The sequence below is a fragment of the Castor canadensis genome, chromosome 2 (assembly GCF_047511655.1).
Source record: "Castor canadensis chromosome 2, mCasCan1.hap1v2, whole genome shotgun sequence".
Taxonomy (NCBI): domain Eukaryota; kingdom Metazoa; phylum Chordata; class Mammalia; order Rodentia; family Castoridae; genus Castor; species Castor canadensis.
Window position 1 is genome coordinate 193,197,106 of NC_133387.1, and position 24,080 is coordinate 193,221,185.

General features: G+C 39.8%; 1 protein-coding gene across 1 annotated transcript in view; it reads left to right on the top strand.

Moving 5' to 3' along the window:
• Window positions 1-2,613: 2,613 nt before the first annotated feature.
• Window positions 2,614-24,080, top strand: part of Gucy1a2 (guanylate cyclase 1 soluble subunit alpha 2) — a 278,955-nt gene continuing 257,488 nt past the window's right edge. The window contains exon 1 of the mRNA XM_074066806.1: window positions 2,614-3,146. Coding sequence (XP_073922907.1) covers window positions 2,838-3,146 — 309 coding nt within the window. The 5' untranslated portion in view covers window positions 2,614-2,837. The remainder of the gene's footprint in view (window positions 3,147-24,080) is intronic.

The following is a 24,080-nucleotide window of genomic DNA, read 5'->3' on the forward strand; positions in this document are numbered from 1 at the left end:
CCTTGAAAGCAAAGCAGATGATTTACTGTCTATATTTAGGACTCTATTTGTTTATATTTTAAAAATTAGTGGGAAAATCATGATTAAAGGCAGGGTAATTCATACAGAAAATTGTAAGACCACTTCATCTGCTGTTAAGAGTCTTTGATCCAAATGGTTCACACACAAAAAAAATGTCCCAAAGATTCAGAGTTCTTTCTGGCAATAAACTTCCAGTGTAAATAGGAAGACTCCCAGGGCTCTTACAACTGTTAGAAACAAATGATACCCATTGTCTTGCACCAAGTAATTCTGACTTTGAGACAAGAGTTGGAGTGGTTAGTAAAAAGTTCTAATTCTAAGTTCAACATGAAGTTTATGTACCACTATCATTATAGAACCTTTTAGGGGGAGGAAGACAGCAGTAGTTGATTGAAATAATGTGAAGGACATAGGCTTTAGTTTCCTTAATAGCTCTAAAATTCTATGATTTAAAGAGCTTGACAATTTCATCGTCATTATTAAAGAACTAGGAATTCCAACCCATTGTGTATGATTGATACTGAACAGCAATTACCCAAAGGTGGAAGAACATAATTTTCAAAGGTATCATCCATTGTAATTCAGAAAAAAAGCCAGAGAAACTTTTTTTAAAGCAGAACTGAGGGCTCTTGTTTATGACAAGAGATGTAGTTGTATACAATTTTTGCCGTAAGCACATGCATACGGATAAATTGAAGCAATGGGGAAGTCAATCACGGATAAACCACATAATCTAAATAATAATAATAATTTAAAAACTGAAGCCTGACTTTCCCTAGGGTAAGATGAGAAGGTATGCAGTTAGAAACTCCTTTAGCCCATCCCACTCTACATTAAAGGGAACACGGGAATGAGTGCACTATCATTTCACGTCCTTAATGCCCATTGAGGATCTGACAATAAAGTGTGTCTCTAAATCAGTTTGAACGGATTTTTCCAAAGTATAAAAGGAATCCTCATATGATATTTATATTTGGGGCCATATTAACAATTGACGAGTTTTAGAGTCAAAAGCAAATTGCGATGGGGTACAGCAATAGTTTTGTGTTTTTGCTTTTGAATAAACACAGTCCACACAAACCCATCTTCCTACACCTGGTCAGTGTTTTGAAAACATGCTGGCTTTGGTTCCTTGGGGGAGCTAAAGGCAGAGCCCTTGACCTTTTCTTTCCTTCGCAGGGGCGGGGGCAAGCTCAGCCTGGGACTCCTCTTTGGTGCTCCTGCTGTCTCCCGGCCTCTTCCCATCCCTTACCCTGAAGTCCGAAAAAGTCCAAGGTTTTTCTGGAGCTAACGCAAGGGCAGTTGGGCCAGGCATTGGAGCTGTTTCCAATAAGGCGAGCTTTGGAATGAAACCGCTCCGCTGGAAACTCCTGGCGAGAGATGGGCTGGAGCTGTGTCCAATCTTGGGGTTTGAAACGCCTTTCTTCCCACTCCCTTTAGCTTTGCGGGCAGCATTTGCAGTCAAGTGCAAACAGATAGTATATTTGGCGCAAAGAGCCCAAAGGGTGAGGGACATGGGATCCTTTCACGGTCCCTTTGGGGCTAGGTCCTAGGGAGCAGTCTACAAGGCTGTTCTCATCAGGTCCACCACGCCGGCAATCGCGACTGCAGGTGGCAAGCGGAGCTGTCCAGCACGAGTGCGGAGCCAGCTGGGGCCGGAGCGCCGCGCGCCCCAGCCGGGACTGAGGCAAAGCAACAGGGCTGTCGCCTCCCGAGCAGATGCCGTCCTTGTCACCTCCGGTTCTGGACTCGCTCCGCGCCCACGCGGCCTCGCCCAAGGCAGGGAAGCCGGGTCCCCACGAGCTGCTGCGGCAGGATGGGCGCTCACATGTTGCCGCTCTCCTTGCATTTTGGAATATTCCGGCTGGACCTCTCGGCCTTTTCTTTTCGCCCTCGAACTTCCTCAATAAAGTCGGAGGGAGGCGGGGCAAAGACAAACACGGACCCTAACCCCCTACTTCGCGCTGTCAGGCTTCCCCGAGGGGGTTCCAAAGGGCGACCCCCTATTTCTACCCCCGCACCCCTCTCTCTCCTTCAGCACCCGCTGGGTCCGTTTGCTGCCCAGCTGCCTCTCCCCCGGCCGAAGGATAGGACATTTAGGGTTGGGGACCTTTGGTCCTATCAAAGCCATGGTGCGCTCCTCCGCATAGCAGGGGACAGTGGCAGCGGGGAGGGCGCGCAGAGGACAGCAACGAAGTGTCCTCGTTGCTCCTGGAACGTGGCGACAGGCGAGGCAGAGACTCCCAACGAGTACGATGGCGACACGTGATACCGGCGGAGGGAGAGCACGGGGAGGGGGGGCTGATAAAGGAAGGAGGAGGGAGGCGGCCAGCAAGTCAGAGGCGGGAGGAGCGGCGCGGGCGGAGAGAGGCGAAGGGGCGAGAGCCGCGCGCAGGCGGCCCCAGCCGCTGCCTCCCGACCGGCCGCAAGGGCTGCAGCCTCTGCGCCGCGCCGCGCCCCCCGCGGCCACCCTCGGAGGCGACCCGCGAGCGCGGCGCACGGCGCACGGCGATGCGCCGGGGCGGGCGCTGAAGGCGGCGCCGCGCGAAGCAGCAGCATAGGCGGCGGCGGCCCCCAGCCCAGCCCGGCGCGGCCGCCGAGCCCGGGCCCCAAGGTGCGGCCGTGGAAGTTCCCGCCATGAGCAGCTGGCCGGCGGGGCTTCGCGGCCCGGGAGACTCCAGCCTGGCCGAGCGCGACCGCAGCGCCCCGCGGCCCCGACGCGCCTAACGCCGCCGCCGATCGCTGGTCCCGCCACCGCCACCGCGTCCCCGCCGCCGCCGCCTCGGCAGCTGCAGCAGCACCGCCGGCACGGCAGCATGTCTCGGAGGAAGATCTCATCCGAGTCCTTCAGCTCCCTGGGCTCCGACTATCTGGAGACCAGCCCCGAGGAGGAGGGGGAGTGCCCCCTGTCCAGGCTCTGCTGGAATGGCAACCGGAGCCCGCCCGGGCCGCCCGAGCCCAGCGCGGCCACCGCTGCCGCTGCTGCCCCGGCCTCGGCCACCTCGGCTGCCGCCGCCGCCGCCGCCGCCGCCGCCGCCGCGGCCGGAGCCAGGAGGGCGCAACGCCGCCGGCGGGTCAACCTGGACTCGCTGGGCGAGAGCATCAGCCGCCTGACGGCGCCCTCGGTGAGCAGGGGACAGGGACCGGCAGTGTGGGAGAGGGGACACAAGGGTCGGGAAAGTTGGAGCCGGGCGACCCGGGGCGCGCGCACAGAGCCCGACCGCTGGGGGGCGGCCCGGCCTCACCCGGCCCGGCCCCTATAGGGCTCCTAGAGGCCGGCCCTGGGTGCGGGTGGAAGGGGGATTAGAACATGGGAAAGGGGGCTCCTGATGCAAGGGCCTGTCAGTCCACTTCCAGTCCGGGACCCTGTTTCATCACCACCCCCTCCCCCGGACGCATGGCCCCACTGCTCCTTCACTCCACCTGTTTTCTTTCCCCCAAACTTTCCCAGGCACTGTGTTCTGCAGTTGAATTTGATGTCTTTCATTTGTGTTCTCTGGCTTCCCAGAGGAGTCCCTAACCCTTCCGAGAAGCCCTTCCTCTCATTTCCCACACTCTCTTGATCCTAGAGTGACCTTCTGAGACATCTTCGCATTCCACAAGCTATCTTCATCTCTTTTGCATCCCTTTCCTCAAGTCCATAAGGCACTCTGTCAGATACTTTTCTGAGTTTTCTTCTGATAAAGGAACCTGTAAGTTCTTCTGTTCTTTGCATCCCACAGCCTTTGCCCCTCTTACTTACAAGGCATTTGTTGGCCCAACTTTCCTCTCTGCGTGTCTGGTTTTCTAAACCTTTCTGGTTCTTTTTGCACCTTCTCCTCCTCTCATTCTTCCCTCTCCCTGCCCTGGATTCTGCAATACTTTCTGCATCGTCTTGATTTGTTTTCTCCATGCCGTATATTGGGCCCTTTGTAGTTATCTTTTGGATGAGTTAATGCCTTCCTACACTTCTGCAAACGTGTGCTAAGCTCGGGATGTCGTTATCAGCAGTTCTATCCGCACCCAAGACTTCCACTGGCTCTGGGCACCCTCTCAGAGCACTCCTGCCTCATCCTGCGCAGGCATTTCCTCTGCCCTTGACGTTTACCGTTTCCAGGAATGCCTGACCTCTGATTCAGTCTTTCTTTGTCTTGAGCGGTCTTGTGAAGGAACCTGCTGTACTGCAGACAGAATTGGGGAAGGAGATTCATTTTAGCCTCACTTAGACCTTGGAAGCAAGGACTTCAATGCCTGACAACACTTTCCCCCCCCTATGGACACCTGGGGCTTTAACTTCTTCAAACTTTTCACAGTGAATCTAAGCATTGATCTCGTTTGACTACACTATTTTTTTGGCACTGGGATTTGAACTCAGGGCTTTGTGTTTGCTAGGCAAGCACTCTCTCAGTTGAACCACACCTCCAGCCTTTGTTCCACTACTTTTAAGTCTCCCTTTTGAAAGTAAGTATTCTTGTAAATGATGGTAGAAGGACCTGAGAAGGAGTGAGATCCTGAGGGACAGGGTACACAGGATCCTACAAGTATCCAGGTGGCACATGGATTAATGAACAACCTTTTCTTTTAGCAGTGAAGTGACTCTTCTGTCATTTCCCCCTTCTCATTTATTTTACCCTTTAATAAACCTTTCTGTCGCTTTTTCCATCTACAACCTAGAAGGAGATCTCAGAATGGTTTGGCTGCTGTTTGCTACTCTCCCTGCAAACATTTCCCAGGTAGCATAATCTCACAGACTATTTAGTGCTCAGATTGTTAAATATGATCCTCTGTAAGAGGAATTGGGTGAGTGCATCTGAAGTTTGTGTCAGTACCTAAAGCAATATTTACACAGCCTGCTAATTCTTTGGTGCCACACATTCATGTTTATCACAGCAGTGTTAGTAAAGATAATGATTAGTTTTGAGGAAGGGAATTGTATTTAAAATCCTGAACTTTTCTTTTTGTCTAAAAATCAGCTTTTCAAATTTCCAAAAAGTACTAGTAGTATCTTTGGAAATACTGATTTAACATACACTATTTTCAACAATTTACGTGAGGAGGAGATAAAATAAACCAAAGACTCAAGAATTTGCTGTCAGAAAAAGGGGGAGTTAATAATCCCTGATGGTTATCTTTATAAGTCAAATTTGAGTGACTCTGACATGAAAAGCATGTACCTAGATGGTGGGTCTCACAATAAGAAATTTGAAATTATTGTGGTGATCAAACAAGGTGGCAGTTCTGTATACTTCCTGTGCTGCATTCTTTTCTATTTTGAAATAAATTTGTCAAGTGGATGCTGAGAACGTACACGTGAATATAGTGTAAAGCATTTTTTATCCTCACAAGGCATGTCTACAAAAATTCTCCTTGGCTAACTTTATTACCAGTAGACCTAGTGACATGAAGAAAACAGGTTATATTTCAAGCCTGTCATTTATGTATGTATGTTACCTGCCCATTTTCTTTTATTTGGCAAAGAGGACACTGCTTCAGAAAGTTCCACTGGATTCTTTCTCCTACATTGCCAGGACTCTCAATATCCCTAAAGCTCTTGGAAGCTAGAATATGCCCTGTCTATTCTTCCTCTTTAGAACTGAACAACTATTAAAAAAAAAAAAACTACCTAGAATAACTATTATCAGGGCATTTTAAAATGAGAATTTCTAGTTGTTTTGAATGTTATGACCTTTCTTGATTCCATCACAATATACTGTAGAGAAACTGTACTTCCTCTTGGAGCTCCTGTTTACTCAGTGGTCCTATCATGGAATGTGTCCATCAGTTAGAATTTGCTCTGTATTCAGAATGATTTGCAAGCAGAAAAATAGAAATGAATTTAATTTAATAACTGCTAGCACATTGCCAAGTCATTAAACTAATTGTTTGAGCTATGGAATATTCAAACCCAGGTTTTTGATATTTTAAGTCATTTTAGGTGCATTGATGTTGGATATAAAATTATAGTACTTTATATTATTTAAGTAATGTAAGTAAATTGAGCTACTGCAATTGAAAAACATCAAGAATTCAGGAGATCTGATTCTAATTTTGCCTTGAACGGTTGAATATTTATGTATTTCTGGGCACATTGCTTTAACTCTCTGGGATCCTGCTCATTTGTAAAGTGTAATACTTAGGATCCCTCCTTTTTCTGAAGTTCTCCAAAGACTTTGGATAGATTGTCATAATGGCATTTGGAAGAAAAATAGGGCATATGTTACAGTTTTAAAACATTTGAGAAAAAGCAGATTACTTTCTTAAGTAGGGATCATGCAAGTATCATTTAATTCACCTAATTATTTGAAAAAAATCGACCTACTGTGTGGCAAGCATTGTGAAGAGCCTTAGCAATACAAGTGCTGAATAAAACATACTCAGTGTTTTGCCTCGTGGAGCCTCTTTAATTTAGTCTTTATTTTAAGGAAACTATGTTGAGGGACCACATAATAAACTCCCATTGTCTTGGAGACAGATGTCTAGGGGAAGTTTTATTTATCATCCACATTGGGTGGTTTTGTTCACTGTGAATCACTGGAGTACAGCCATAGTAATAAAAATAACCCTAAAGTCCTGACCGAAGACGTATAAATCACTTATCATGTTATTTATTTTGAAATAATTTAATCCTTGGGAACACATATGGAGAAACAGCTGGAGACTTCACATCAAGAGTGAATCTAGTAACTCGTTTATTTGGATTTTATTTTTATAAATGAGAGTTGCTCAGTGGCCTTACACTTTGACATCAATTTTGGCTTTGCTAATGTCAACACCTGTCAGTGGAGATAGCCTTAAGCGCAAGGTTTCCCTAGGTTTCCTGTCAGAGAGCTCCTGCTTGTCCTTACTTTGAAGACCTCAGAAGGTATGGAGAGCAGAATGGCAGGAAGAAAGAAAACTAGGTAGAAAGATGCCAAATAAGGAGAGCAAAACTATTGACCAACACAGGGAATTAACCAAGATAATGAGGGAGGAAGAATGAAGGGAAGTTGGGATTCAAGTGACAAAAAATTATTTCATCATTTTGGGAAAGAAATTTATATTAATAAAAGCCTAGGAAAAAGTGAAAGAACATGAAAGGTACATATTTTTCCTCTCCTGATATTAAATGAAATTAGCTCTCTGACATCTGTAAACCCCTAAAAACATCTTCAGGAAGTGTGAGTGTAACTAGCACATAAATGATGAAAAATACACAATTTTTTTTTTTTTTAATTTGGTAACTTTTTCAATTTGGGCCTCAGTTTGACCAAAAAAGTTCTGAGAAACAAATTCATTACAATTATAAAATTAGCTAAAATGTATTTCAATATTTAAATGTTTCCCACTTGTTAGATGGCATTGTCTGCATCAGAATTTAATGGCTATTCCTGGCGTCTCTGTGTCTTATCTCTGAGAAGCAACATGGTGGAGCTGTGAGAACAAGGTTTGGAGTTTGTGGAACTTGGGTTTGAATAATCCCCTGCTGAGCTACTTACTAAGTGTAAGACACTGGGAAAGCCACCTCCAGCCTCCTCCCAGCTTTAGTTTCTTCCTTTGTGCACTAGAAATAATAACTACCTTGTAGATTTGTAGTAAAAAGCAGCTATATTCTTTGTAAAACTCCCTGAACTCAATAAATCACAGTTTAGGATGAGATCCATTAATTTCAACCAATTTTGAAGGCTTCCAAAAGATCTAATTTTTTTTTCCTTTTTTGGAAAGGTTCATAGAATAGGTTAGCAGATAAGTCCCTTAAAAAAAACAAACAGATAAGAAGCTATTAACTTTGTTGGCATTGCCAGCCAATCCATTAGAAAAATTAAAACGGGAGTTCCTTCATGGCTGTCTGGCTGTGACTTACATGTATATACAGGAATATACAATCATTGTGGATTCCAAGATTTCCACCAAACTATTGACTGCTATATGGTAGTTAAATTATGAATTATGAAATTAGGACAATTATGTTTAGTTGTTAGAATGTCAGCATTTCACAACAAATTAGTTTTTTTTTTCTTCTTTTTTTTTTTTTTGCAGTACTGGGGCTTGAACTCAGGGCCTTCACCTTGAGCCACTCCACCAGCCCTATTTTTGTGAAGGTTTTTTTTGAGATAGGGTCTCATGAACTGTTTGCCAGGGCTGGCTTCAAACTGTGATCCTCCTAATCTCTGCCTCCTAAGTAGCTAGGATTACCAGCACCCTGCCAAATTAGTTTTAAATTGGAAAAAAAATAGGTGAAAGAAACTTCTTATTTTGTTATCTGAGAATTTTAAGTCTTCCTCCTCCATTGCTTTCACACTAATCTGTACATGTATTCAAAGGGGTATAAGTACCCAGCTCTGTTGGCATGCATGTTCTGTGTGTGTCTATAGTACTCTATTCTTTGGTGACCAGCTCAGTTTTAAGGCTTCATTTTTAAGATAAGTTTTGGCAATGAGAATGGCACCCATGATAATTAGTTTGTAGGTAGAGGTGATGCTTTCTTTATTTTAATGTATAATTCATGTACTAGAAGGCATCCTAGATTCATGAGAGGAGTTTTTGAGTGCTGTTATGTATTTTTTTTCTCTCTCTATCATCATTGCTCTTTTTGTTCACTGTTTCTATTATTTTGTTGCCTGTTTCCTATAATGCTGAAAATAAGAAATACTATATATCTGATTGAACATAACAGCAATATAAGTGCATTATGTCTAGATATATATGTTGTTCATCATGAGTTATGAGGAAGGTATGATTTTTCCCCTTTGGGGTTTTACACCCATCTAGGAAGAAAGGAAAATTTAAGTGGCATGACCAGGGAGAATATTTGCCAAGGGCTATCTATGGATTGGGTTTTCTTTGCATGTTCCTATTTGATGTGCGAACCAGTAATTTAACAACCTTCTAAACGTCAATTTAAGTAGACTGTGTCTTCCGTAGTCCTATAGTCATGTGATGCTTCACACAGAACCTGGTACTAATGCATGTTCCATAAAATGCTCAGAATAAAGAAATGGATGCTCTAGTTTAACTGTCCAACTATGTTCATATTTCTTTTGTCTGTGATATTTTTCATGGCATACTTGGTTCTATCAGACAAAATATGTAGCTTTTGCCTCCAGCCTGTGAGAGACATAGTCAAGTATGCAAACCTGTTTGAATTTTGCCTACTGCAGCTATTTAAAACAAAGCATCAGAATGAAGTTGTATTGGAGAAGGGCATATGTACTAGCACCTCCCTTCTAGATGCTGGCCCGTTTATGTTTTGAGAAGTTGGGTAAATATAATAACTCTTCCTGTCTGGGTTGCTTACATTTTCTACAAAATTCTTTGTCAAATGAGAGAGAAATATTTGTCAATAAGTGACCTACTGTTGTCAAAAACGCACTGCTGGAAGATAGAAATGACATCATCTCAGTCCTCAAATATCACTTCAGAGAAGGATCTAAAGATCTAGAATGATATACTGTAAGTTCGGAGCACCTCATAAAATTGAAAATTCTAGGCTTAGAGTGATTTAGAAAGTAGGGGTGCTGGAAATACTGCTAAAGACTGGAGATTTGTTGGGGCTGTTGTGCAGAATTGAGGAAGAGTGAATATTCTTGTAAATAGAATAGTGAGGAATCGCTATTAGGACTTCTTTGAAGTTTACTGTTTAGCAGGTCTTCATTTAAGTTAGTGGGTATCAAACTTCAATGACCATAAAACATGGTTGAAGAATATTGGCCGACTACACATTCCTGGGACACATTCTGGTTTGATAGTAGCAGAGAGGGTCCTGGATGCTACATTTTGAACAAAACTCCAGGTGATTGCTAGACAAATAGAAGTTGTGTTCAGAGGCGGCTCAACCCCATGCCTCCAAGGTGAGTAATCTAAGCTCATTGAGCACTGTAGACCAAGAAGGATCCGGGAAGTGGCTCTTCTGTGATAAGTATATTGTTGGAAGCTACTGTCATAACAAGTCAGAGATAAAGGTAGTGATGTGGTGCCATTATCACTACTTCCTGTATCTGTATCCTTTGTGGTCCCAATAATCTTGCTTGTTGTGTGGTAGAAAGTATTTGAAGTTTCACCATTTGTAGCTTTAACTTTTTGCCTCCCATTTTTTCCGAGGATGTTTTGTTACCTCCCCTCTGTTTATGTTCATGTCATTGCTGTAAGTGTCTTGTGGTTTCTTTCCTCCAAAAAAAGGACCAGATATTCACAAAAGTGATTATGGGGAAAAGAGGTTGATACATTTCTCAAATGCTCCATCTATTGGTTTATTTGAAGGAATGATTTGTTTTCATGCCAATGAAAAATTTAAAAAGATGAGGGTATAAAGAAATGAATCTGAATGTCAGATTGTTTTTCCCCAGAAAACAAAGAAACAGTAGGAGGTTAAGATATCATGTGTAGGGCCAGCCCCCAAGCCCTACCAAAATGTTACAAAAGTAGTACATTGTTAACCTCTACAACCTTAGATAATTAGTTTTTCAATGTTGGAGGAGGTCTAGTTGAGCTTTCCAAATAAATGATGATCCAATATTTGAAAAATTTGCATTTGTAGACAGTGCATAAACATTAAAGGAGGACCTCTGCATGGAAGTCTTGATGCAGAGGTTACCTTATTTACAACTCCTCAAAGCCCATTCCTTTTACTTCTTTTCCACTCACTGCATTGTACTTGTTTTGTGTTTCCCCGGGCCAGTAACAAAATATCAAAATGCTCTGAAACAAGACTATTCCTTGTTGTTTTATACCTATGCTTCTTCATGCATGTATCCTCCAGCTTTATATTAGGAGAGAGTGGTGTTTTTGACTATTTACACACACACACACACACACACACACACACACACACACACACACATCTGTTTTCTGTCACTGCATTTTTTCCCTTATAGAATACTAAGTTATTGCTCATATCTCTTCTGTAGAACTTACTGTACTGTACTGTGATTTTGCCATAGTCTGGCTCCTTAAGGTAAGAAATCATATTTTATTTATCTATGTATGTCCGTGCCTAGCAGAGGGTCTAAATTATACATACATTCAATGAATGTTTGTAAGAACAATGAATAAATGATTGAATAGATCCTTGGGTAAGTTCTGGTGCTTCTGGTACTGCTTTGTAGGCGCCAATGTTTTGATATTGCCATCTTTTAGTTTATTGTTATTTTTTAAATTGTTCTGTTTATTTCCCAGACATAAATAAAAGTAAATCTACTGATAATATTATTTTCTAAAGTCCTTTAAGAACTTCAAAAATATTTACATACTTGGTGTTCTTTTGGAACTTCACCATAATCTCCAGATTTTATGCAGGTTGCCTCTAACTTCACTTAGTACGATTATCTTAAAATGCCTGTGGACACAGCAATTATCTGGAGGAGCATATGGTTGCCACTTACATATTATCTCTTAGAGAGATGTGTACCTCTGGAGGTCATAGAGATGGCCTGCCTCTACCATGTATTTTGTTCATTATTTCAGTATGTGAGAAATCCAGTGTTATCAAACATGGTATTAAACAAAACTCCACAGAACAGGTCATTCTTAGATCTACCCTGCAGTAATCATTAATGTACATTATAATGGCACTGGAGAGATGCCGAATTTTTGGGAAAAGTGGTGAAGTTAGAAGTTACTGATTTAAGGAATGAGAAGAAAAAAAAAAAACAAAACTGGCCAGGAGCAGATCAAAGTATGATGAGTATTTTTTGAGGGCCCAATTCAGATAACAAGTTTATAGTCAAAACTGAGAGGATGACTATGACTTGGAGAGGTATAAAGCAGTGAAAGTATTAGTCATATATTAAACGTTTGAGATGTTTGGGAGCAGTCCACAGGAGTTGAAGGTGAGTTGGGAAGTACTGAATGTTGAATGGGGAAGACTATAATAATTTGAAGGCATTTTTAGCCTTCTTGTTTGGATCAGGTAAACTGGTAATTAATTAGTCTTTGAAACTAACTGACTGATTCATTATTATTTATATCTTGCTTTCTAAGTTAGAACTAATCCTTAAAAAATACAAGGCTATTCAGCTACGTCATTCAATGAATTATTTATGGTTTCCAGTGTTTCCCTGGTCAGACTCAGTGCATCAATTCTTAGGAATAGGTGAGCCTTTCCTGAGAAAACCGGGCATCTGCCTGCAGAAAATTGAAACTAGATCCATGTTCGTCACACTGTACAAGTGTCAACTCAAAATGGATTAAGGACCTTAATATCATATCTGAAACCTTGAAGCTAGTGTAGGAAAGAGCAGGGAACACACTGGAAGCAATAGGCATAGGCAATGACTTCTTTAGTAGAACTCAATTGGCTTAGCAAATAAGAGAAAGGATTGACAAACAGGACTACATGAAATGAAAATCCTGTACCACAAAAGAAATGGTTTCTAAATTGAAGAGACTACTCACAGAATGGGAGAAAGTCTACATTAGTCAAGGGACTGATAACCAGAATACACAGGGAGCTCAAAAAATTAAACTCCCCCCAAAAATCAATGACCCAATTAAGAAATAGGCAAATGAACTGAAAAGAACCTTTTCAAAGGATGAAGTCCTGGCTGTATAGGAAATGCAAATGAAAACCACATTAAGATTCCACCTCAGTCCTCTTAGAATAGATACCATCGAGAACACCACCACCACCAAATGTTGACAAGGATGAAAGAAAAAAAGGAATCCTTATACACTGCTGGTGAGAATATAGTTAGTACAACCACTATGGAAAACAGTATGGAGGCTCCTCAGAAAATCAAAAATAGATCTGCCATATGATCCAGCAATACCACTGCGAGGGATATACCCGAAGGAATGTGAGTCAGGTTGCGACACCTGCACACCCAAGTTTATTGCAGTGCTGCTCACAATAGCTAAGCTATGGAAATAGCCAAGATGCTCTACTACCGACAATGGATTAAGAAAATGTATTTATATGCAATGGACTTTTACTCAGCCAAAAAGAAGAAAGGAATTTTGTTATTCTCAGGTAAATGGATGGAACTGGATAACGTCATCTTAAGTGAAGTTAGGCTCAGAAGGCCAAAAGCTGTATTTTCTCTCTTATATGTGGAATATAAACCTAATATAAATGCAGCAATATTATGAAACACTGATCACACAACAGGGAGGTCAGGCATGGGAGGGGTAGGGTAAAAGAAGGAAACTAAGAAGTTGAATATAGTTCCTATACTATTTATACAAGAATGAATATAGAAATCTTGAACTGGCTGAAACTACCATAAGAAAGGGCCTAAGGTAGAGTGAAGAAAATTAGAGGTGATAAGCCATTTGGGGTCATAATACATGTATACATGGAAATATCACAAGAAAACTCCCTGTGTAGCTACCTGTATCTCAAGCAAGCAAAAATGTCATTTTTTTTCCTTCTCCCTTTTTCTTTTACAAAATTGGAGAACAGGAGGACTGAACAGATTCTGCTGGGGGAGGGGAGGAAGGAGATTGGTTCCAGTCTGAGGGAGGTAAGAGGATGAATAGGGCACAAAAATGTGTACACATGTATGTAAATGCAAAAATGATACCTTTTGAAACTATTCTATGAATGGGGGGATAAAGGAGAGCAGTGGAGGGGTGAGTCCAGGAATGAAATATTTGATACATTTTAAGAACCTTTTAAAATGCCACAGTGTATCCTCACTCAGCACAACAATAAAGGAAAATAATAATAGTAATTATAAAAGAATAGGAGTGCCTATGGGATTTAGAGTAATGGGTGGCTTTCAAAACATTCCATAGTTTTTTGGAGAGTACAGAGTATTTTTTTTATGTAATAAGGTATAAATTATTTCTGGTGAATCAAACGTTCTAAGTGAGCTATCTCATATGCAGTATTAGTGAAATTCAGTAAAATACACTTGGTTAAATGCTTTTCAATGTGTCAACCGGTCTTTGATAATCCCAAAATTTCTCCTGTGTGTTTCAGTGTCTTTTGTCATCCTTGTGAGTCTTATCATTCTGCTGTAGATGTGAGATATCCTGTAAGTGGAAAGTTTCAGATGACCAAATGCTTGATAATGGCAACTTTCCTCTACAAAGAAGCACCGAGGACCTGAATGGTCCTTGTGGTTTGAAAGAGTTAATATGCATGCTCAATGTCTCATATTCCGCCAAGGAGTCTCACGGGCAAAAGGAGAGATGTGATGAGTGATTTAACAAAAAAGCTTTTTTGTTTGTTTTTTTTTACTTTTAGAGTTCTGTTTATTTTGGTTACTTGTGCTTGTCTTGTTTTTCTTGAAAATTTTCCTTAATCCTGTTTGTGTTCGATGGGCAAGAGGCTGATCCTAGAACTCAATAAATGCTGCATTCTGATTTTTGTTCTAATTTAACTTTGGGGAAGGAACTTTGCTGTCTCTATTTCTCATTTCTAAATCATAGATAATAATACTAATCTCTCACTCAATGGTAGATATGCAATAAAATGTGAACAATGAGTTGAAGATAATGAGTTTACTATCATTAATGACCTCATTGTTCTGTTTCACTGCTTTCTTGGGGACCAAAGCATTCATCCAGATTCCTTCACTCATGGCATTGTGGGAAAAGTACCACAGATCTGGAGTCAGGCAAACTCCTTGCTGTTGGTATCTGGTGTATATTTGTATAAATTAGTCTCTTTGAGGCTGTTTCTTTTCTATAGAATGAGGGTACTACTTAACCTATAGAATTCTGAAGATAAAAGTATAATAAAGCCAACCATAGTATTTAGAGTAAATGATCAATAGATTTTGGTGCCTTCTCTTGACTTATCAATTATCTTACGTATCTGCACATTGGTAATCACATGTCCTGAAACCTTCAGTTACTTCTGCCCACGATCTTTCTCAAAGTATCTGGATGCTGCTGTCTTTTATAGTTCTTGTTTAGCACTCTTGTGCTTTTTATGGGAAATACTTTCAACCTTGGTGGGTGTGTGACATTTCAGGGTTTTTCTGTCAGTCTACTATGCATATAAATGATTTTTCCTCCCAGAAATCTTAAAAACAAATGTGATTTTTGGTATTTTCTTGTTTATTTATTCATTCACTTACCTTTCACATTTATTAATTCAGACATTTATTTATATATGAACACTTACTGATTCATCAAGTGTAAACTCAATGTTCTTTCAACAAATGTATCAAGTGGGTCAGCCCAGACACACATTTCATATGGTCATTTTATATTTGAAAATGTATACCACATTTAAATTGCTAAATAATAATCTCCTCAGCTATTTCTTATTCCTCTATCTCTGCCACTTATCCTTTCAGATATGACGTAGTAGATGTATTTGAAAAGGAATAGCCTATATGTAAAAAATCGGTTGACTCTGTAATGATGACCGTGATAGTGTAATAGTTTCAATTTTTGAGTACTTAGCATGTAAGTATTACTGTGCTCAGTGATGTATACATTTTATTTCATTAAATTCTCAAAACAGTCACGCAGGGGTGATGCCTTGCCAATCAAGACATCAAGAGCCTGGGTGTCTGACTTACGATTCTCTAATTCTCATGGTTCTATGATAAGACCTTTGAATATACCAAGCAAGCATCTTCTTCCCTCGTGACTCTTGTCCTACTCCCCATATCAGAAATGCTTACCACCCACACCCCTTGCTCAGTTCTCCACATGATTTCAGATCAGTGTCAGCTCATCAGACTATGGCCTTCATCCACCAACCATTCTCTTTCATATCATGTATTTGCTGTGCGCATCATAGCACCCACTATCAGAAGTTATCTTTGCACTTACTGTTTGCTAACATACTATATGTGCTCCCTTATTGTCACTTAAGTTCCACTAGGTCAGGGACCTTATCTAGGTTGCTCACTGTAGTCACTGAAGCCCCTCAGATGGACCTAGATAGAGCTAAGATGTCAGTGTATCTTTATTAAAGTGTCGTTTTCAGAGGAGTCTCAGGACTTGGAAAAGAAAGAAAATAGCTAAAAATACCTTATGGGGAGGGAGAAGGAGAATTAGCACACGGTAGGCAACTGCTTAGCATTTGTTATGTGTTTTCACCATATTCACCATTGGTTTTTCAAAATTATAAAAATTTAGATTCAGAAAAGCTGAATAACCTGCCTGTGATTGCACTTTATGGATGGAGATAAAGTGAGAATCTTGGTCTAACTCCAAACCCCATATTCTTCATACTATATTATATATTTTAAGCCTCAAGGAACAAGGTGGACATTGTGACACACTGCCTAGGTGCCCCCTGTATGGATGAAGGCCTTACTCCCTAGATGCTAGGAATGCGCTGAGAGTGAAACCTCAACTGTTAGTTCCATACATACTGCTTGGGTTGAAGAAGCTTCTTGGCTCGAGGTCATGCTTCATTTCTGGCACTAATCAGTGTATGATAAGAAGCCTTGGCCTCTTTGCCTTAATTCAACAATGTCAGAACTCCATGTGGGGTCAACTGAGGGTTCCAACAAGACTGCATTACAGTCCGACTTCTCACTCTGCCCAATTCTGCTCTTTCATGGGTGTTGATGCAAGAGCATCCTTAATAAATTTCCTTCATGCTAATCTCCTTCTCAAAGTCTGCTTCTTGAGGAAACCAACCTGTGACAGTGAGCTTGAGAATGGTGATGGCAATAATACAAGTGCAAAGTTCAGCACTAGGAAGGTGGGATGTGGAAGAAATACAAGGATAACCTTGGATTTGGAGTTTTGAATTTCAGTGCAAATGGTTAGCTATGGGCTGGAAGCTGTTTCAGAGTTTGGTGTTACTGAATCACCAGCCCCAGAACACAGTCTTTCAGTCAGTTTAATAGGCAGAAAATGGAAGCAAGGGATTCAGAGCTGGTAACTGAGCTTGTGGTTGGAGATAATGTCTTTGAAGGAGATAGCTAATTCCTTAAAAATTGACAAGCTCTCTGAGTGAAATAGAGAGAGCAAAATAACAACAGAGAATTGGTGAGCAATGTACAAATCAATGTACAGAAACCAAAATCAAACACAAAGATCCTAGCAGAATATAGATGTCAGAATGCTTTTTTGTGTATTTGTAGGGTGGGAGATGGATGGGGAGCAGAAGGGTGCAGGTGAGGTAGTGGATAATACTTATAAAATAATTAAGAAGAGTTAAAGGTGATATTTTCAAATTGGCTATGAGTGAGTTACCTAGTGGCCTTACAAAAGCAACGTCAATCCTGCCTCTGGGATAGAAACTGTTAAATGATGTTTAAGGAGGGACTAGATGATGAATAAACAAAGGTTATCATGGCATATATTTCTGATCCAAGGCATTGGCAATGAAAGTAGAGAGAGATAGCAGGGCCTGTGAGATTAAATAAATTTATTAAAGAGGCAGAGACGTATCTGTTAGAAGGTAATAGAGAATTCGAAACCTGGATAATGGGGAGATTGATAGGATCTGAGAAAGGGTAGTTATATTCTAGAGGCATTCTCTAACTTCTTTGCTAATGAGGGTACTTCTCTTTACACCAGAGAAATGCAGTACAGCAAAGGAGGAGTAGAGTGTGAAAGTCAGATTTTGGGTTCATTGATGTCTAGTTTATTAAAATCTTACCTTGATTTGCTCAGTGTAACTCATTTGCTGGGCAGTAGTTTTGTATATCTATCGAATTTCAAATGCCATGCTTCTTTGCAGTTCTCTAGGTATATTTTAATGATGGGAGCTACACTGACTGTAGGATGTCAAGTCAGGCCTGAAGTGTCACTAATTCATACTTCAGTAATTTTATACTCAAATGGTGAAGTGTACATTTCCTTCATTTGTATAATCATTATTTTAACAACTTTTTGATTGTTTCATCAGTGGTTTTAGGCTCCAGATTTTCTCTGATTTTTCTAAAGGTAGGGATTTATAAATTGAACACCATGTGAAAGGAACTATTTTTAGGTTTGTGTTTATGTTAGCTTGCTCCCTTTTAGTTTTAAAGGTAAATACAAACACAACTAATGCTTTCCATATCTGATATGACTTTGTTGACTTTTACAGGTCTTTTTGATGCTTTTTTGATACTGGTGGGAGGGTCACTAATGGAAGGAACTCTTGAGGTTTTAGGAGCTAAGGGACTAGGATTTATTTTGTTTTTACATTGAATAAACATGTAGTTAGGAAGTGGTATGAAAGGTAAAATAAGGCCAAACCAGGTACATACAAATAGTTTTAGCTTCTTGTTAAGTAAGGTTTTCAGTCTACTTTGTACAGTGCCAAATTCCATGTCTAATGCTGCATTGTGGTTGGTTAATTACTAAATGAATAAGTTTATAGTGAATGTAAATAAATTTATTTTAAGAATACCACACAAATGTTGTAAGGACCAAATACCATGATAAGTACAAATGTACTTCAAAATAAAACCAACAATGACAAAAAATAACAATGTAGACAAGGAATATATAAATGTAAAATATATGTTTTATTTTCTTTTTGTGGTGGTATTGGGGTTTGAACTCAGGACCTTGAGCTTGCTAGGCAAGCACTCTATATTAATCTGAGCCATGTCCCAAGTCCTTTTTGCTATGGTCTCCAAAATGCTGGAATTACAGATGTGGCTTGATTTTTGACTGTTTTATCAAATATTTATCTTTTTTAGCTAAAAGAGCTTGTTTGTTTATTTTCCAGAAAAAAAGATACAGAAATTCTTATAGATTTTGTTTTTGACATAGTATGTACATAAAAAGCTTACTTTATTTTAACAGCATATTTGAAATACCAGTCTAAGATATCTATCTACTGTTGATTATGTAGGTCAGAAAAAAAGTGACCCTGTCATTGGATCCTGACTTAAAACAATACTGTTGAATAGAAATCTGGAGTAGGCATATTGTTCTCCATGGTGTCTTTTTAAAATGTATCACAAGTAATGAAAATGTCTTTTGCTTCTTAAAAGAATTTGCCTCAAAAGTCATTTATTGTAGAGAGTGCTAATGATGAGTTTGAGCTGTAATGGAAGACAGACTGAGGAAACAAGTAAATCTTAGCTACAGAAGATTCTAATTCCATTTGAAGCTTCAGACAATATGAGGGAGTTTCCAGTGTGGATGTTAGAGAAGAGAGATTTATTGTTTCCACCTGATACAAAGATCAATAAATGCTTTGTGGAACTGACAGTGTTTGCAAGCTATAAAGTGTTGCTTTTTTCCTCTTGTGTTAACTTATTGACATTATAAACACATTTCAAAGAAAACTAATCTTTCCTTTTGTTCTGAATTAAATTCCTTATTGAGAAATGTGCTTGCAAAGTCCAAACTGAACTTTTTCAGATTGAAGGAGAATGGATCAATTCCCCTGATGCTTATCACCAGTGGCTAACAGTGTGAATTATGGCCCAGGAGGCAGTGTCCTGCTGACTTTCTAAGCTCTTGTGCGCCTTCTCCTCTTATTTACCCTCATTCTTCAGGTGCGGGAAGATGGAGGAAATCATATTAAATTAATTTGTAAGTATACTTTTCTATGATCAACCTGGATCTCTTGACTACTGAGAAAAATCCAAGTAATCTAGATCTCAAGCATCAACTTGACACAGACACGGAATTATTTTGATTGTAGAGGTGGAATATATCACCTTAATCCATTGCATTAGTGATGACTGTAATGATCAAAATTAACAGTTTCATTAACAACATGGGATTGGAAAAAGCATTTGACTACAAGTTTCCCCAATGTAATAATTTTTAAAGAATACATACTAGCAAGTACTTTCACATGAGCCAACAAAAAATATCATTGTATAACTATATGAACATATAAATATTTGTATAATGAATGAACTTACAAATATGGATCTAAAATAAGAATGATTTTTGAACATTAGATTAGGTAGTCACTACTTTATGTGATTTATAAATCGAATCAAGATATGCTCATATGAAAACATCTCAAAAACCTAAAATAACAAATTTATTGTTTTGTTCCTTCAGAGTAACTAGTACAAGTGAAAGTGAAGGTACATCAAAGTAAAGTCCACCAAAGCTTCTGTCATTGGTATTTTATACTAGTTTTACTAGTTTAATCTCTGCTATATTTTGGAGCAAGGATAAGAAAATTATAAAATAGGAATGTTTATTTTTGGTAGTCCTTATCTAAATCAATCTCTCTCTCTCTTTCTCTCTCTCTCTCATCTATCTAGCTATTATTTTTGATTCCTAAATCAGAACCAGAGCTTCATGCCATATAGTGTGTTATGAGTTTCTATGAATAGACAGTTTCTGTGTATGTTTTAAATACCTTATCATGTTGAATTAATTGAAAATCACCTCCCTTAATTTCAAGAACCTGTGTGTGTGTGGGGTGAGTGGAAAGCAAGTATTTTGGGGGGAAGATTGGTGATGAGTGAGGTGCAGATTGCTCTTCTGGTGTTCCTAAAATCAAATCTAGTGTTTGGCCCCACTGCATTCTGCCATGTAGTGATGACCACATGGGAGTGGTGTTTCTGTGAGATTCTCAGGTAGTCTCTGTAGCTATGGTAAATTGTTTAGTGTTCTTGCTCTGTACCAGTAACATAGATGTGTTGGTAGGTAAAAAATAGTGATATATATATATGTATATAAAAATTTGTGTATATGAATATATATATTATTTATATAAATATATAAATAAAAGCATTTATGTATATAAATATAAATATACACACACATATATATACATGTATGCATATATATCTCTTTTGATGATGTGGCATTATTCTGTTAAATTTTGGATCATAAACTATTTTCTGTTATCCTTAAGAATGATTACTGCTATTTTAGAGCTCCTTTTAAATGAGGTCCACAGGACCAAATGCTTTGAGATTTTTATACTTATGTGAATAATTTATGGATTAATATATATAGTGCCAATTACAGATGCTTCTGCACTGGGTTTGTCTTGGAATTTCCAGTTTAGAGCCCTATGCATACAAAAGAGTTAAAATGTTTTTAGGAACTGGAAAATAACAAATTACAGTCAATCAGTATCTTGTTCCTAAGCATCCTGTCAGTACATCTCCAGTTTGGGGATGTGAATGTGTGTTCATGCTCGTTTGCATGTAAGTTGTGTGGGTCGCTGGTTGACTGATGTTTGTGAAGCAGAATGATACAGTGAGATATTTAAAAATGATGTGGTATTTTAGGAGAATTAAAAAAAAATACACTGGGCCAAGACCATTTCCTCTTTTCTTTCTATAGGCATCTGTTCCCAATATCCCTTTCTTACAACTTTTCACCCTCTCCTTTCCTGGTTACTAATTTTTATTAGCCAATGAGACAAACAAATGATGTAGAAATACTACACAATTAAAAATTTGGTCCTAGGGCTGGGTGCAGTGGCACAAACCTATAATCCTAATGACTGTGTAGGTAGAGACAGGAAGATTGTAGTTTGAGGTCAGCCTGGGCAAAAACTTGAAACTCTATGAGGAAAAACACTAAAGAATCAGAAGGATTCGGGGCATGAGCTCAAGTGGTAGAGAGGCCCGAGCACACAGAAAACATCCTAAGGTGATCTGGTTCCCTCCTCCAGAGGTTTTCCAAATGTCCTCAACAACAGTTCACATTATAGCACTTGGCTTATTTTGACTCATTTTTAGTGTAAGTAGATTTGAAGAGAATTTTGAAAAGCCAGGGCATTCACCAACTATACTTTTGTTGTTAACACCTAAAAACACAAGGCATCAGTGGTATCAGTTTTTCGAAACATCTTCCCACTCAGATCTGTGAGGAGCGAATGATGTGCTGGCTTATAGTTTCCACAGAGAAAGGTTCCTAACAGCAAGAACACCTGTTCAGAGAGTGTAAATCATGCCTTAACTCCTTATCCTACTCTGATTCATCCAGGAAATACGAGGTGAGGATGACTACTTAGCACAAATTAAGGGTGAGGAAACCGAGGCTCAGAAATGAATAGTAACTTGGCTAAAGTCAAGCAACTGGCCACCACTCACATTTTTTCACTTTTTTATTAGTGTATATTAATTGCACAAAATAGAAGGTTTTATTATAACACTTTCATACAGGAGTGAACTTACTTTGATTGCATTTGCTTCTCCATTTCTCACACTTTATCCCCTCTCCTTTGTCCTACCAGTCCCTTTCTCAGTCCATTCGTATTTCATATGTGTGTGCTTTTTTTTTTAGATCCGCATATGAGAGAAAACATGAGACTCTTGTCCGTCAGAGTCCGGCTTGTTTGACTTAACATGGTGATGTCCAGTTCCATTCATTTTCCTGCAAATGACATGATTTCATTCTTCCTTAAGGCAGAATGATACTCCACTGTGTTTATCTATCACATTTTCTTTTGTTTTTTGTTTTTGGCAGCACTGGCATTTGAACTCAAGGCCTCACACTTGCTAGGCAGGCGTTTTACCACTTGAGCCATTCCGCCAGCCCTTCTTTACACATTCACCTCCATCTACATGTCAATGCCCCCTTTCTAACATTAGATTCAAAGCTCCTACCATGCTCTCAACATGGCCACAGGTAGTTCCACCCTCAGTGTGCAACATACAGTGTTGTTCTTTGAACGCCCTTGTCTCAACGGGGTTAGAGAACAGGCTGGATAAAATTTCTGGTGGGTTTTCTTAAACTTACTACTCTTATACATTGTTTAGCTCTGACAGTGTGACAGTCCAGTGTTGGAAATGCTAATTGGCTCTTTCTTCACTGGGCTCTGCCTCTGGGCTGACCTAGTTTGCCCATCCACTTCATGTTTGTATGCTCCAGGCTCCCATGGGTGAGACAGCTGTAAGCAGACTGACAAAAGCCATCATAGCTGCCAGGTCTGGAAAGAGCCATGGCATAACTTGAAGTATGATTTCTGAATTGAAGGAAGTCAGGATTTTCATTGAAATAATACCTGCATTGTATATAATTGTGAATATGTATATATCCATGCCTTGGAATAATTAAATGTCACTACAAGGGAACAAGGAAGTAATGTAATAGTCATGTGAAGAGGTGATAGATAAGTTAAAATGCACTTAGTTTATAGTTAAATGTCATGCAGTATTATTAGTGTTCTGTCTGTATTGTTTATTTTTCCTTTTCTTCTTTTATTTCCTCCCAGAAAACTGTGATTATTCTGTCTCCAATTTAGGAATCTGGTACATCATAGACACTGATGATGTGGCTACTGAGCACATTTCATATCTGTTTGGATCATCAGATGATAGCCAATACTAAGCCAGATTATATTCAGATTCTTGTTGAGTTTTTTCTTCCAAGAGAGATGGGAGCATTGGAGTTGGATATAACCTACTCTGCAATGGCTTAGATGAATTCCACATTTCTCAGCATCTGAGACTTAAACTCCAAGGACTTGCTCTTCACAGTGTCCTGAAATAATCAGATTTTTAGCCACTGACTGGCTAAACAAAATGCCCCAGGCAGTTTGGTTGGCGTCTGAATGATGATTTATTTACATTGAGCAATAACTGAAATGAATCTCATTTCTCATAGTCTTCATGGTCAGCACATTTCTTACTATGCAGACTACAGGAAGAGCCAAGGCATCATCAGATGTTTGATTTAATCCATTTACAATCAAAGCAAAATGAATTTTATACCAAATTCTCTAATCTCAATTGTAAGCAGATTCCTGGTGTAAGGGAGACCTTGTCATTAGGACCTGATGTTCCAAACCTGCTCTTAAGACTTCCTTTTTATTTTGATAGTTGAAAATTTATCCCACTTTAGGAATAATATTTTTCAACGTGACAGAAGGCCATATGACCTGAAACTATGCTAGTTACACTTCATAAATGATTCCTCTCCTCTTCTTTTCCCTATGGGTTGCCCTCTCTAACTTCACCTGCTTTCCTCATGTCCTCCCTGTGTTGGTCAACTTTAGAGATGTCACATCGACTGCTCAGTGGCACACTTTGCATGGTGCTGTACCATGGCAAGTGATTGGAGGTAATTGTCATCCATTTACAAATTATCTTGTAAGTTACTGCATTTTCGGTTGACAGCATATATCCTTGTTTTTTTAAAAAGCAGTTCTTTACTCCTATTTGTCCTTTTTCTGACCTGTGGAGTGTCAAGTCTTCTACTTTTTTTTTTTTGGTGTTATGGGATTTGAACTCATGGCCTCACACTTGCTAGGCAGGTGCTTTACCACTTGAGCCACTCCTCCAGCCCCTCTCCTTGTTTTATGTGTTAATTTT